Source organism: Cyphomyrmex costatus, unplaced genomic scaffold (assembly GCF_001594065.2).
Source record: "Cyphomyrmex costatus isolate MS0001 unplaced genomic scaffold, Ccosl1.0 scaffold135, whole genome shotgun sequence".
In the NCBI taxonomy this organism is placed as follows: domain Eukaryota; kingdom Metazoa; phylum Arthropoda; class Insecta; order Hymenoptera; family Formicidae; genus Cyphomyrmex; species Cyphomyrmex costatus.
The window spans coordinates 324,217-340,496 of NW_017275337.1; the positions used below are offsets into that span (position 1 = coordinate 324,217).

At 34.3% G+C, this 16,280-nt stretch overlaps 1 protein-coding gene across 1 annotated transcript in view; it reads left to right on the top strand.

The window, feature by feature from the left end:
• Window positions 1–12,824, top strand: part of BicC (protein bicaudal C) — a 29,224-nt gene extending 16,400 nt beyond the window's left edge. The window contains exons 4-14 of the mRNA XM_018551233.1: window positions 3,615–3,694; window positions 7,920–8,135; window positions 8,702–8,941; window positions 9,297–9,515; window positions 9,880–10,180; window positions 10,410–10,790; window positions 11,104–11,205; window positions 11,290–11,540; window positions 11,758–11,995; window positions 12,149–12,268; window positions 12,703–12,824. Of these exons, the coding sequence (XP_018406735.1) occupies window positions 3,615–3,694; window positions 7,920–8,135; window positions 8,702–8,941; window positions 9,297–9,515; window positions 9,880–10,180; window positions 10,410–10,790; window positions 11,104–11,205; window positions 11,290–11,540; window positions 11,758–11,995; window positions 12,149–12,268; window positions 12,703–12,824 (2,270 nt within the window). The remainder of the gene's footprint in view (window positions 1–3,614; window positions 3,695–7,919; window positions 8,136–8,701; window positions 8,942–9,296; window positions 9,516–9,879; window positions 10,181–10,409; window positions 10,791–11,103; window positions 11,206–11,289; window positions 11,541–11,757; window positions 11,996–12,148; window positions 12,269–12,702) is intronic.
• Window positions 12,825–16,280: the final 3,456 nt, after the last annotated feature.

The window sequence follows — 16,280 nt, forward strand, 5'->3', positions numbered from 1 at the left end:
TTAACAATATGGTATAACACATTAATTATTATTCATTATTACGATTTATATCTACCAAATAAATTACACAAAAAATGACGGCATTTTTTTCAAAGGCCTCATACATGTATAAACGCAGTGTATACAAAATATTTTGTTTGATATTCTACTGTGCAAATCGTCATCCTCTTAAGCAGATTTTATTATAATAAAATCTTGACTAACTTAACCGGATTAATAGAATTATAATATCAAAAAATTTAATTAAATCATATTTATGATTAATTTTACAAATTGATCGAGTAATTTCTAATTGGAAAAATTGTAGTAAACAGTCTACGAACTCGGGTTGTACCGTATATATTTCAATGTAAAGTGCGATTTCGCAGTTTATAACAAATCACAATTGACAAATCACAATGGAATTTGCATTCGAGGCAACGAATGAGTTAAATTGACTCACATCATGCGCTCTTCAGGCTTAATAGATATTATCGAGTTATCTTTCCCGTGTCACGATAGGATATCACCTTGTGATTTGACCCGTTCTCGAAGCTGTCGTGAATTTTGCGCAGCGAGATCAGCGGGATTCTAGTCTAGCCTAACCAACCGGATAATTGTCTGTGATCGAATTAAGCGTCAATCAGTATCACGCAGCCGTTCTAATTCTTCGTTGCGTGAAGATGTCGATGTGTCGCGAGTCACGTAAGCCACGCTACTCTTTGAGTGATAAGACTACATGTAACTTTTTTTCTCTTGCGGACATTCATAACTACGATGGTGGACTGTAATAACTATTACTTAGCATGATACTTGTGCCTGAATTGGATGGTAATCTTCTATAAATACAGCAAAGCTATCCATACAACGTATCATCAGTAAAACTGAAAGACATGCATTTCTTGATGTAACTAATAAAAAAGAACGCAAATAAAAACTATAAATTTGATGAATTTGGTTTAAAATAAATTGAGTATATTTTAAACAAAAATCAAATTTTATTAAACTAAATCATGTAATAATGAGTTTTACATCTCTGGTTTACGAACGAACTTGACATCGAAAAGTATAAACTGAAGAATAAAGTAGGTGAAGAGATAACAAGTTTGGGTTTATTTCATAATTAGAATTGTAATTATTTCTCGATAAATTGCTAGTTTTCTGTTTGCCCGTCATATCAGAGTTATATTTAGACAGTTTGTATTGAACGATGCGTGTTTGTGAAGTAAACAACAAAATTTAAAAATCAACTATCGCGTGACTTCGCAATGCTGCTGCTTCATCAAATTATTTAACTGGTTTTATTTTCGACCTAGATCGAGAAAATTTATCAGATTATCGTGAGATCGCGAGAAAGCTTTGCTTTAAATTCGTTACTGTTGTATAGAATTTATAGAGATTCTTCTTGAGAATACAATAGACGAATGGAAACATATATTATATAAAACAATAGCATAAAAGGACAACTTTCAAAATTAGCCTTTATTAAAAATTTCTTTACTAAATATTATATTGTAAATATTCGCTAAAAAGATTAATAATTAAAAATAATTTGAAAACGATTTCAATATGTTCAGACACGAAAATATTCTAAGTATTTTTATATGACAGTTATCATATAGCTTTTTCTCGCTTCGTAGCGTATATTTCATCGTTGTCATTTTTTCTTATATCTGAATTCTCTTTCTACATGAATTTATCATGAAACATAGCAATGTACACATCACACGTATTAAAGAACACCTTGTATCATTCAGATAATCAGCCGAGCCTCTGACACTGCCCCTCTCTTGTTACTGCAACGGCAGCCGACACTCCTTATCGCTTTGTACAAACAGGATTCATCTACTTTCTATGCTCAGCGTTAAAGAGGTCAGGTCAGGCTTCAAAGTCTTGCACTCGAATAGTCCGCATGCTACCGTCGCGTCGTGTCGATTCTAAAAATAATCGCGGATTGTGTCGCGAGGGCTGATAGATAATTGCATTAACGCTGCATTTTCTAGGCGCCAACCAAGTACTTATCGTGAATTTGTTCGGGCTCTGATTTTCAAAAGCACGCTATCAAGTATTGCGTTATTTTCCGTGATATCTCTTACATAATTAAGACGAGATAAGAAGGAGAGATAAAAAGCTGCTTCACGACTCAGACGATATGGTATCGTTGTTTTGATTGCGAAAAAAGTTCCGAAAACGTGTTTTTCTTTCCTTGCGCAGATGATTCTCCGTTCGGGAATAGAATTCGACTGTGCCAAAATCTCAAAATAAGTCTCAATTCTACTGTATGGAATATCACGGTATCTCAATGATCAGATATTCGAATTCATCAGTTTTAGTTAAAGCAAATTCATTTGAGATTAAATATAAAATTAAAATTTCATTATCCAGTTGCGCGCCAGATCGAACTTTTTAATGTTTGGAAAAAATAAAAAGAAAAGTTATTTAATTAAGAGTTATCAGCAAAATATTTTAATTGAAAAAATGTCGATTCTCTTTATTAAAACTCTCACACTTAGTTATACTCATTTTTAAACGTATCGATGAATCATGGTTTCCTATTTTACGCGTACATCTATTTATATTTAATGATGGATTTCTAATTTTTAATAATGATCGGAAGTATAGATGAAAATTATCGAGTCTCGTCCATGCGTGACAAGGATCGAGTAATGAGCGGAACGCGCACGTGCGATCATTATACAGCGTCAATGACGCGTCATATTCGACTTTGGAACACGTTATACAGTCGAAGGCCTCGCGTTCAAGAAAATGCAAGCGTTGCGAAGACTAAGATTGACTTCAAAATAGCTATCGATTGGTATCAAGTTTTCTGCAGTCGCCAGCGGCGTCTTTCTATCTTCGGAGCCCTGCGCTTAATTCTTTTTGGGATTACGTTAAAATCATCGACCAACTCTTTGCTAATAATATTCATCGACGTCAAGATTGACGTCGATAATACGTATTCAACATTACATCAGCGTTTTGAGTGTCGTCTACAATGTGTCGCCAATTTCATTGAATCGATGTAACTGTTACTTCGCTACAGGCCTTGGTTATATGTTTGAAGGGCGGTGAGTTCGTCGACCTTTACAAGAAAACAGTTTCATCCAGTTTTACGGATATTTTGTTTTCAAATCGTAACAAACCAAAAATTTCTGACCATACACGAAAGTCGATGAATGTTTACGTCGGTAGATATATATTCGGTGTCGGTCAAATTCGGTGTCGAGAAAAGCATTGCCGACCAAATCCTTGGTCTTACGTAAAGAGCCTGAGGCTCTCTTGCTATATTAGTCAATCCGACAAAATATATGTGAAAATACTTGTGTGACATATGTAGTCAATCTGTAGAAAGACGTATGTGGAAAGTACCTTTTAAGAAGAATTTATGTTTTTTATTTGTCAGCTAAGATGGAAACTATTACTTCGGGCTAATCGCTTATTTCGCCAAGCACGGAATGAAGTTTAATCTCGTATAACGTGTAATTAACGAGGTCAATTATACATAATTGATTGCTCAGTATAATAAAGGCGCGACTCGCTGCCGCCGTTTGTGTTCTCTTATACTCCCACACGTGTTCCACACGTGATCGTCACCAATCACGATAGAAATTAAATCTTCTACCTTCTTTTCGCAGATCCGCATATAAAAGTCGCAGGACGACTAGATGATGTACGATCAGCGAAGGAGAAGATAATGGAAATTTTAGACACACGGGTAAGTCATACATATTTTATATGTACATCCGGTACATAGATAAGACCCAGTTTGTATCAAAGATAACGTTTCCAGGGAATAGAAGAGTTACTATTCTGTTACTTGTTCCGTTACTTTTTGTAGTGACAATTTGAAAAAGACATTGCAATTTTTTTTTAATTATAATGATAACTATACCTGAACGCTGAAATTGCGCTAAGGTTGGGAAAGTCTACTACGAAAAGTAACTTTGCACCTTCATTATATATTTATTTGCTGAAAGACTATTTTTAACGAAAAACGTTACTCGTTAAAAGTAACGACTAAAAAAATAGTTTAAAAGTAGTGAAAACGAGTTAAAAATTCCAAGTTAATTCTTTCAGTAACGAGTGACTTTTCCAACTTGTTACAAGTAACGAATGAGTAATTTTCCAACCCTAATGTTACCATTACAATTCACAAAAAAATTAAACATTGCCAAATTGTTATTGTAACAGAGTAATGATAAGAAAAGTAACGGTGTTACAAGTAATTACTTCCATTCTCTGATCGTTTCACAATTAGTATTGTGAGATTACAGTAAGAAATAAATAGAAAACAATGTGACAAACCGTTTAAGAATACGACGTTTTTAAATGAATAGGATCAAAAGAGATAGGCTAAATTTAGTAGCCTATTTAAAAAAAGTAGTTATCTTTATGTTTTTTGGAGTGGAAGTGAAAAATATTGAACAATTTTACTCATTTAAACTATCAAAAAGAATTTTTTATTAATTTAGAACAATCGTTTACCTAACTGTTTTTACGCAATTTAAAATGTTCAATTAATGATCAAGTTGCTAAAGAATTCAAAAGTTCTAATAAACTTTTTTTAATATTTGGATGTAGTAGCTCTTGCATTTTGGATACTAAATTATTACTTGTACAAAAGTGGCTATATCGATAATCGGGAATGCAAGTAAAATGAGCAAATAATATTCTTTTTTGAGGGGAGAAGGGGGACGATCATTTTGTCGACGAAAACAATCCACGAAAAAGTGTGTCAGAGTACGGGAATTTATCGAATATTTAAACTGCAATTATCAGACGATTCGCGAGAGGTCTTTTCCTACTACAGTGTTACCGCAGTTGGCGCAATTACCAGTTGTTTTGCAATAGAGGAAACAACGTTGCACGCGGAACGATCGCTCACTCACTCACGAATGCAAGGACGTGTGCCTATTAGTATCAGTTATCAGTGAGTCGACATAGGCGATTACCGAATTCGATTGTGTGGTGATACGTTGGAGCGATCATTTATCTTTTTTTTAAGTGTTACGTCATTTACGGGTGATAAAAATTAATATCAGCATTGAATTGATATCAAATCGGAGATGTTATTAATCTTATTAAATATTGTATAATGTACATAGGCATTCGTAAATATAAGGATAATGTCAAAACAAAGTGCAGGTCAAGCTGACTAAAAAACAGATGAATTTTTTATAAAATACACTTTCAATAGTTTAATTAAAAATGTAAATAGTATTATAAATAAAGAATAAATATTTAAATTTATTTATCTGATTGTGTGCGAGAAAAAGAATCAGCGATATTATCGACGTTTCTTTCAATGGCGACTTTTGGTTGATGGGTCATTAAACTTTTAGACTCGCTTCAGCTTATGCGATGTCTTTTTTTCTTTGGCTCCGTGCATGTTTCTACTTAATTACCAAATACATATCGTAAGTAAGGAAGGTCGGGGGAATTAGTCGGTGAAGAAAAGAGACGAAAGACCACGCGGAAAGAGCATATTCTATTTATACGTCTCCGTTCGTGATCACGAATTCCCAGGCGAGAAAGCAAATCGTTATGTTTAGGCGAGCAGCCAAATTGCTTTAGAAAAAGAGAGAGAGAGAGAAAAGATAAAAAACATTTGATACAAAACAACGTGAAAATATTTTACAATAATATGATAATTCTTTAATTAATTAAATGATTAGCACTTGCTTTCAAAAACTCGAGGGGAAACAAAACAAATTAAATTTAATTTGAGATTGTCTTGGAAATTTAATTTATATTGATATTTGAAAACTAGGTCAAATTTTAACTAAACTTCGTCTTCGTGATCTTGAAATTTCTTACCTTTTGAAATTCTTAGAAAAGCGATTTAGATGATTGACACCGAATCTTTTGTTCGTGTTCTCATATCATGAACATTCCCTAACTTTAAAAAGTTACAATGAGACCCAGTAAAATGACGTTAGCTGGTCCCACTATTACCGTTAAATCGCAAGTCGGTAGGTGAGCCGGACTTGTCGTTTTATGTCAGCCATACCGATCGATTCCTGTTACTTTGTCGAATGTACATTCCGACATGCGTGTGTTCAAGAGACAGTGCGCGAATATATACGGAGACAGAAACGGGGTGAAGAAGGACGTGTGAAAGGAATACCTTCGCCGAGAGAAACGTGGATAAAATTCTGCGCTCGGTTTTCTCGGACACGAGAATCCGCTGTCCTTCTCCTTCTCTTTCTTGCGACTTGCGTGATCTACTCTCGCAATTGCAATCGCGGCAAGTGCATGGACACTTTAAAATAGATGTCATGCTTTGCGTCAGGCATGCAAAAGTAGCACGACAGCAACATTTGTATATATAGCGCTAATTACGGGCCACCGGAATGGCGCATAAATAGCGCAAAAGTATTTATAGAGCTCAGTCTGCCACGTGCGTAGATATTCAATATCTTTTCGAATCGACGCCAGGATGTCGACGTCCTGAATTTCGAAATCACAGTTGCATCTGTCTGGTTACGTTTTCGAAACCCGAGTGTTTACCGTGCTGAATGTTTAAACCAGCAGAGAAAGATGGTATAGAGTCGAAGCATTGTGGTTCTTTCTTCTGCTATTTCAACATCACTAGCCAAATAATGTTTTAATATAATTAATAAATGAAATGAATTATTACACATGTTTGGAAAGCTTTTCAAAATAAGTTATGAAATATCCTTACAAACGTATGAGACCTCTGAGACGCATAAATTACAACCGAATTTTGTTCAGTAGAATTTAATCAAATATAAGAATTGCGCAAATTTTCGTCGAATTTATTAGCACCCGCCTTATTTTTTCTTACCGCGAAGAGAGTTTATCTAATATTTAACTCTTACAAAGATTTCTTTGCATTTGCAATTATCATGATTTTACCATTACGAAGTGAACGTTTCGAGGCGCTCGGCCTCGTTGCGAGCGAGGCGGTACAAGCGACGATGACTCGTTATACAGGAAGGAGTTCCTAAAGTCGCACGGCGGATCGCGCGACGTTATCGCGTGACTTTATGTAATGTTCAGCCACGCGATATCTAAAGTTGCGCGCACGAGTCCTCGGTGGATCGGCGATATGGTCCGAGAAGCTCACGCACGTAAAATCAACGATCTTGAAGTTGGTAGAAATACAAAGTGTAACGAATGTAAATTGTCGAAGAGATTACATGCGCGTAGAATGTAATGCAAGAGTAAACATGCCGGATGAATAAATATGCTGAATAAAGTAAATAAATATGTAGGAGATACTATCGCACTTTCTCTCGGTAGCCGATTGGTATAATGATACAGAATTATTATTTTGTATATACATACAGATTTTATTCAAGTATCTGTTACTGTGTTGGCAGAAACACATTCTAGTTTCTCATTAATTCTAAATGTAATAATAATAATATCAATAACACAGCACTTTCAATTTTTATCAAAAATTGAATCTTATCTAAATTACCTTTAGCGATAATTTCGACAGACATCATTATATATCATTAACGTCATTTCAATATTTCAATTGCGAAAATTATCAGATTCGGAATTAAATTTTTTAAAATACGAGGTTAGCTTTCATTTTTGGTAAATATATATTTAATTAAAGACTTTTAATACAAGTTTTATTTTCTAAAATCATTTTATTAATTTTATTAATAGATATTAAAATTTTTAGAGTAAATCTCATTCTGAAAAGTATAATCTCACTCTTAAAGATTGAAAATTGTGCTACTCTGTTTCAAGATTGGCACTTAATTTTCACTTTTTAGAGCGAGATTTCACTCTAAAGAATTTAAACGGCAATATCTACTTTTTTGAAATAATAAAACCAAGAATATTTGCAAGTTGATTAAAATAACGAATCGAAACTAATTGTATAATTGGCGATAAAGATATGTAGTTGCCAAAAATTGTCAACTTGACCATGTGAATCAATCTCGCAATTGGATTTTCAGCAAAGTAACAGAGTGACCATGAAGCTGGATGTTAGTTACACCGATCATTCACACATCATCGGCAAAGGTGGCCTGACGATTAAACGAGTGATGGAAGAAACTGGTTGCCACATCCATTTTCCAGATAGTAATCGTAGTAATCATCAAGATAAGAGCAATCAGGTCTCCATTGCTGGCGAGATGGAAAGTGTCGAACGCGCTCGCGCTCGTGTTAGGGTAAGATTCCTCGCAAAACGTGTGTTAAGAATATTCCAGAAGACGTACTACTTTAATGCTCGATGATCATTCTACCGAGCACTAGAAATTGAGCTATTGTGAAAATAGCATCACTTCGGATATCCATGATATTTGCATTCAGTACGATCGGAAATTGAGATGCGGGACATTGTTACACTTCGAGAGAAATCAAAATCTTATTTCTCAATTAATTGAACGTCGCGTTAGTTGAGACTTTGTACTTCAAGCTTGGATATCAAGAATGTAATGTTGTCTAAATTATTATGTGTTATGCAATAAAATAAAAATCTCTGTTCAAGAGTAAAAAAGTAGTAGGTGATTTTTGGAAGATCCTATATATAAAGGTGGGTCATGAACAAACACACAATGAATAAACATCGAATGCTAACGAATATTCTGTTTATATATAATTATAAATGGTAAATGTCTCATTTGAATTTTTAAGTAAAAATTTAAATTCGCAGTTCATTTGTTGTTGGTTCATGAATACTCACCTCAAGACGAAACTTTCGAGAAATATCAACTTACGTTCCTATCTTTTTTAGAACCTGACGCCACTGATCTTTTCCTTCGAGCTACCTATAATGGGTGCTTCGCAGAGCATGCCAGACTGCACTTCGCCGTACGTGGTGAAGATACAAGATAAGTTCAATGTTCAGGTAATGTTTCGTACAAGACCGAAGCTGCACGCCACCCTAGTAGTTGTCAAGGGATGCGAGTGGGAAGTTTCCCAAGTCAAGGAAGCGACGCAACTACTGATCCGTCATATGTGCAAAAATCTAGCTGTGAGTAGCAAGGATAATCGACAAAGTTTGTCCTTTTGAGAGAGAGAGAGAGAGAGAGAGAGAGGGGGGGGGAAATTGAAAAAATTATTCTTTGAAAAACTGATAAAATTAAATCTGTAAAATTATTTTAATTTCTTATATAGAAATAGTTTTTTCAAACACTGTAGTTAATTTTTTTCTAAATGTTTTTTGATAATTTTTTAAAAATATCCAAGATACTCATCAATTTTTTACTTTCTTAGTTTTTATCGAAAAGTCGAGTTTATGAAAAAAAAAAAAAAAATAACTTTTGCTATTTTTAAAAAATTTCCATTATTTAGAAAATAATTTTTTTTTTGCATTTTTCTTCTTGCAGAGTCAAATCCAAGTACAAATGTCGATGGAGATCTCACCTCAGCACCATAGCATTGTCTTAGGGAAACAGAGTAGCAATTTGAAAATGATTATGCAACGTACCGCCACGCAGATTATGTTTCCTGATGCCGGTGATCCGAATATACCCAGCCTCAAGAAGAGCAATGTTACTATTACTGGCGATATACACAACGTTTATTTGGCTAGACAACAATTAGTAGTAAGTCGATATTCATATATCCGGCTGCCTATAATTAATTCCCACAATTTTATCTCTTTTTCTCCTATAAACATTTTCATTTTATAGAGTTATTCTCTCTATATAAATTTCTTTTTACGTTATTCTTCCAGGTCTTACACTTTCCTTCCAGTAATTTTATGATCTTTATATATCGTAATTTTTTAATATTATAACTCGTAATATATAAAATAATCAGAATTTAAAGACCTCAAAATGTGCACATTTAATTACAAAATATTTCTACTTGTGTAATTCTCTTTCTGTAATTTAGTTTTCTGTAAATGTTTATTAATAATGACAGTACATAATTATGATACTATCATGTCGACGATTGTGTGTTTAGGGCTCGTTGCCACTGGTACTCATGTTCGACCTGCCGGAAGACTCTATGACTGCTTCAGTGGATACGGAAAAGATCTCCCAGCTCATGCAGTCTTTGGACGTGTTCATCAACGTTCGCCATAAGCCAAAACAGAGCACACTCTCTGTGATTATCAAGGGAATCGAAAGGAAGGCCAGTAATATTTACCAGGCGCGGAAGCAGTTGCTGGGACTGGATGAGCCCATAGTAACCGCTGAAATACCGGTTACTTATCACATTCCGAATGCTGGAAATATTTTCCAAGGGAGCTCCAATAATGATGGTAAGTGTTTTGTTCATTAAATCAATAGTAACTTGTTGATTACGAATCCATCGTTTTTACATAAAGCCAATATTTTTATTAGTGTTATTACAATTGTTTATAATATATCGACATTGAATTTTAATCAAATTTTCGAAACAGTAATTAAAGAATTTTCGAAAATATGGAATAATCAATTCCATTTGGAAACATTTATTCTTTTCACATAAATTCTTTAATATTTAATTAGGCTCCAACAACAACTTGATTAGTGGAGTACAGGAAAACTTCTCAAGCATATTAAATGTAAACACGCAAAATTCGTCGTATTGCGTATCGCCAATTTCGCACTCACCGAATTCTCTGGGCCTGTCGCCGCACTGGGGCCTCACTCATCATTACGTTTCGTCAATGTGTCCGTATCCTTACTCTCACTTAAATCATCTGCTGACGACACAACACATGCTGCACAACAACATAATGGGAACTTCTCACGGACCCCATGGATTATCGAATCACGTGATGCCTCCCAATATCGGAGCATTTCACCATAACAATGTACCGACTAACTTTTCCGGTATCCACGGTCTAAACACCAATTCGTTGATGGATAGCAAAGATGGTGGCAGTGGTGAGTAATTTATTCTATATGAAATTTTACATTTTAATTTTGTTATTTAATTATTTGATTATTACACATACATGCATGTGTAATATCGATTTGAAAGATAAAGTGAGAGAAAATTACTGAAGTACACGTATAAAAATACGTCTCAATAAAGTTTCAACTTTAAATCTGAAAGTATTTTGCTACGTAAAAATAGGAAGTACATAGTGTACTTAAATATTATTAGTATTTTAGATTTTCCCTGATGTTATTTTCTTATTAGACGCTCTATATCATAAGATGTATCGAAATTGATTTGATTTTTATTTATTTGCAGCTTATTCCTCGCTAAGTAGCGTTTCTAGTTCTTTATCTAGTCCTGCCATTAGTCCTCGTAACATCTCACCAGTCAATCCTACGGATACTAATACTAACTTAGGTAAGTCAAATGTTTCGAGAAATCAACATTACGTTAATAATCGGATTATTTACAAGTTACAAATAAATATTCGATTTTTTTTAGCGGATTTGTCTAGCATGTTGTCCGATTTGCCAGTTACTGATCGACGTGCACCTGGTTGCGAGAAGAAATCGCTCGAGATGGCTGCGCAGCAGAATCTCACGCCCTTCGATTATGAGCAGAAGAAACTGCTGGCCACAAAAGCAATGCAAAATAAATCAAGCAGCAACGATTTCCGCGTACCAACGTCTGCTTGGTCTGGTTACGGTCTTAGCCAAAGTATTCCGCCCATAACCACGAGTGACTTAAGCAAGGTAACTACCAGATTTCTTATATTTTCAACGAGAGTAAAAGGATTTATATTTATAATTGTGGTTTTATATATTAATATTTAAAAAAAATATGTAACATTTCTTTTAAATATTTGAAATAAGTATAGCTATTCCTATGATAATTATTTAATAAAATCAGTAATTTCTAAGATTTATTAAAAATTATCAAAACATTGACTTCAAAATTTTTTGGATGCAGGAGCTGACATCACATCCTTCAGATTTATGGAAAGAACCGACCACGCCGGTGGTGTTCAGTACCGAGATGGATTTCAGTAGTATTATCTCGAGCAAGGACCGCGTTGGACAGATCGGGATGGCGGCTTCAAATTATATGGATCATACGCCGACTTCCCATTTGAATAAAATTACATCGTCCCATCGTTTCAATGATCTGGGCAGTATGTTAACTAGTATCGGCTTGGAGAAATATATACGTGAGTATATAATCAAGTTACAATCGTTTACAGTAAAAGCACATCTTATTTTATTCCACCGAGTGCCATTGCTTTGCTTTTATTATATTTTCTGCTTTTACTTGAAAAAATCGAAACGTAGCATCGCTTTTTTTTTTTTTTTTCATTCGCTAGGCCTGTTTACGTCTCACGAGGTGGACATGGCCACGTTTCCTTCCTTGACGGAGAAGGACCTTTGCGAAATCGGAATTACCGCTTGGGGTGCGAGGCGCAAAATAATGCTATTAATATCTGGTATGTAACATTTTACACGCAGGACAGCTCAACTAACTCTGAGCAGCCCAATTAAATGGATTTTCATAATCTAACAGCAAAACAAAGATTTTGAGGAAGCTGATCTTTGCATTTTGTCAATTACTACTATTGCTACTATTATGAACTGTCAAAATTTCTGTAATTCTATAAAACTTTCTCTCTCTCTCTCTCTCTCTCTCTCTCTCTCTCTCGAAATCTCTGTGAAACTATTTGACTAACACTAACCAAATACTTTGCATATGATAATTTGAAATTATCTAGGTTCGTAATAATAAACATGTAATTAACGAGAAAAAAATATAATGAACACACACAAGGCTATTTTTGCTCCCGAGAACTGGATTTATTTTATTTTCTTTCTGTATTTGAAACAAATTTTCTATTAATCTCGATAACTTGTTTCTCTCTTTCAGAAATGAACAAACGAACTAGTCCGTTTTCTGGAAGTGCTGCGCCCGGCGCTGAACGAAAGGCATCCTCGTCGTCGGCGCCAACGTCGTCGATTGGCAAGTGCAATTTGGATACTAAATGGTAAAAGAAAAATGATAGGGTGTATGTTATCCGTTCCGAACGCAGTGGCGTGTCAGCACTATCAAGGCCTGATTTCAAAGATTCGTTGCACATCGATTATAATTATGAAAACAGATAAACATACGTACTTAATAATGCTGATCGCGTGCGTAATTGTGGGGACCATTACGCTGTTATATCAGTCGTTCGGACGGAACAAATGTGGATTTACGGAAAACTAAAAGGGGCTATCTCGACTATTCAGTTCGTGAGAACTCGACGGATGCGGTACGAATAGCCAAATAGTTTGCATGTTGATGATTTGAAGTTACTTAAGTATCAGGAGAAAATTATTTTTGCCGAGAACTGGCTGTATTATTTTTTTTCCTCATTTTTTTTCGCTGTTCTCGGCGCGCGGCCGAAAGGTGCCTTAGGATTTAGGGTAGTCGTTATTATTTTCGCAGTCTTTGTTCGTTAGTCAAGATGGACATTCGCGTCGCTATCGTTTCGTTCTTATTAATAAATTTTTCTACATGAATATATTAACGATACAATCGATTCCAATTAATAAAACAAACAAAGCGCGTCAGTTGCGTGGCGAAAAAAAATATAAAATTGTATTTAAAACTTTTGCGAAACGTCGACGCGGATATCCTCTTTAATATATCGTGGTTCGCTTGATGACCGGATGATCAGTACGTGTGAGTGAATGTGCGTATGTGTGCATGAAATATCGGGCATAAATGTTTCGAGTAAAACCTAAAAAAATATCAAAAAGGAGTTTATATCAGTTATTAGAAATTTAAACTAAAATGCGATGGGCGAGGGATGTCCCGTGTGTTCAGCGGCCTTTCGTCCTAGCAAAAATTTACATATATTTAATTCAGACTAAGCTCGAATGCAACCGCGGGTCGTCCAAAACTGTACATATTCTTAATTGAAATTATTTCTTAATTCTTAATTGATCTTAAGTAATTCGATGCTAATCAGTGATTCAGTGTCACACGATAACCAAATGCAGTTGCGATAGATCTTGCATGAGGTTGCGATCTCGAGTTTTACAAAGTAAGTATAAGTTGAAAAGTATTTATTAATTATTTCGCGAAAGACGCTGGACGCACGTCAAACAATAGACCGCAAGAACTTTTCGTATAAAGCATGTGTTGAAGACAGAACGGTGTAAAACGAATTCTAAAGCGCAAGTATTCCATGTATCACTCTCCGCGTAATCGATACTTTTCGAGGAGCCAGTTAAATCGGGTATCAATATCCAATTACAATTCACGATGACGATCGTCGGGTTAATTAATAGAATAGGAAATCTTTGTTAAATTATAATTCTAAACTTGGCAGAGTCAAAGAAATGAATTTGAAATTGTATTATAACGAAAAATATAAAAATTATATATATATATATATATGTAAAAGCTATATATAAAAAAATTAAAAAATTTACAAGATGATATTCAAATATAAAAGTATTATCTTAATATAATGCAATTTTTTTCTAATTGTAAGATTTATTTATGACATAAGAATATATACGATTGTGATAATTTGGACGACATATGCAAATATGATTTATATAGAGTCTGCGCATTTAAAAACGATACATTGCCAAGTTTAGATTCTTCCGATTATCCTCGCACGCAGAGAGCTCCATTGGTCGCAGTCGATTTCGCAAAACGATTGTTTTATAGACATAAGATATATTTCGTTCTCGGTAATAATTTATTCGAATTTTTAAACGTTATTTTTGTTAATTTTTTTTTGGAACAAAGGAATGAAAGCGTTAGGTAAATTAGTTCTTGAGTCACGCGCATTATTATTTAAATATCAATGTAACGTCTTATACATATCGAATTAAAATCGAAGAATACGATTATTACTTATTCTCCAGAGGAAAGAAAATCGGTTCTCTTGTGAAATCCTTGAATCGCGCGATCATATAAATCCACAATCGTCAGATTTCTGTGTAAAGAGTGAAAATAAAGAGAGCCGAATCGCGCGATCAAGTGAATCGAACATGCCTAACGAAAGATTTTACTGCGAAGAGTTCTTGACTAAGTCTTTTGCGAAATCTTTTTAAGCGTAAATTATTTGTGCGCTCGCGAGATAAATCGGAACATTAAGAGGAGGAATAAGTTACTGAGAATAAGAAAACGAACAATTCAATCAAGCAGTTCAACATTATATCTACACGTATTTGCGAAATATCCTTATATTTCGCAAATCTGGTTTTATTGTCCGTTTGATTTTTTTTCGCTCAATAGTGATAATAACGATGATCTAAAACAAAAAGTTCCCAGAAGATTTTCTAGGGCGATCATGTTATCGGGTCGTCACACGGGTTATACGATAACAATTGCAAAAACAATTAGATGAAGATGATATGCCGCGAAACTGGTTAACTATATAAAATGAGAAATACACATAATAATAATCTATAGATCTATAGATTTTGACAATTTTACTATTTAAAAGAATAACTCTTGAACTTTAGTTTCAACATCTATAGAGATCTTGTGTGTAAAGTGTGTAAAGTTAATTGCTTTAGCAGAAAGTCTAAAATTTTTAGTAACAGAATTCTAAAACAACGTTTCATTAAAAATTGTGAAATGCTGTATTTTGTTAAAAAAAAAAAAGCATCAATATGTTATTATATTAATGACGGCGTAATTTTTAAATAAAGAATTTCATTCATGTTAAATCTCATTGATAACGACAATTAACATAATCTTAACTCCAGAAAAGTTTAAAAGACTTTAAGGATACGATGAATTTTTTCCATTTGAAAAAATTAGGACCCATTTGAGTATGAATTTCTATAACATTCTTTAAATTTTTATGTTATCTAAATGCTGCATATCACCTTAATCCAATTGTGCCTGCAATTATGCCTCTCTAGGAACTATGTTTCCATAAGAGGCAAAAGATAATGATTTTTTTTTTGTGGCAGCAACGATCGTTATCCACAAAAAGAATTCTGATTGGCAAAGGAAACGATATTTGCCAAGGAAAATAAACAAATGTGAGCATGAAGTGTGCGCAACTGACCGCATATCATATGTAATATATCCATTGTCGCTGCGGATAAAATGTACACGTACGTATAATCGTGAATATATCAACGAAGCAGCGCAAACGTCTTCGCGTTCAAAAAGCATTCGTTCGAAAATCGTTGGCACTTCGTCTCTTACATATAAGGGTATCTCGAAATCCAGGAACTTGAAAGGAATAAAATACGAGAAAAAGATTCAATTGAAAAGTTAAATTCATTATGAAAGTAACATGGAAAAAACAGTCAATAATTTATATTTGTGATATTTGAAAATATGCGACCACGGAATTCGAGATGGAAACATCTTACATACTATACAGCAAGATCGTTATATTCCTTTGCCGATCAATAATCGACGGTTTCTTTGCCTAGTCCTGAGAAGAAATCTGTCAATGTTCCTACGTGAATACGCACTGATCC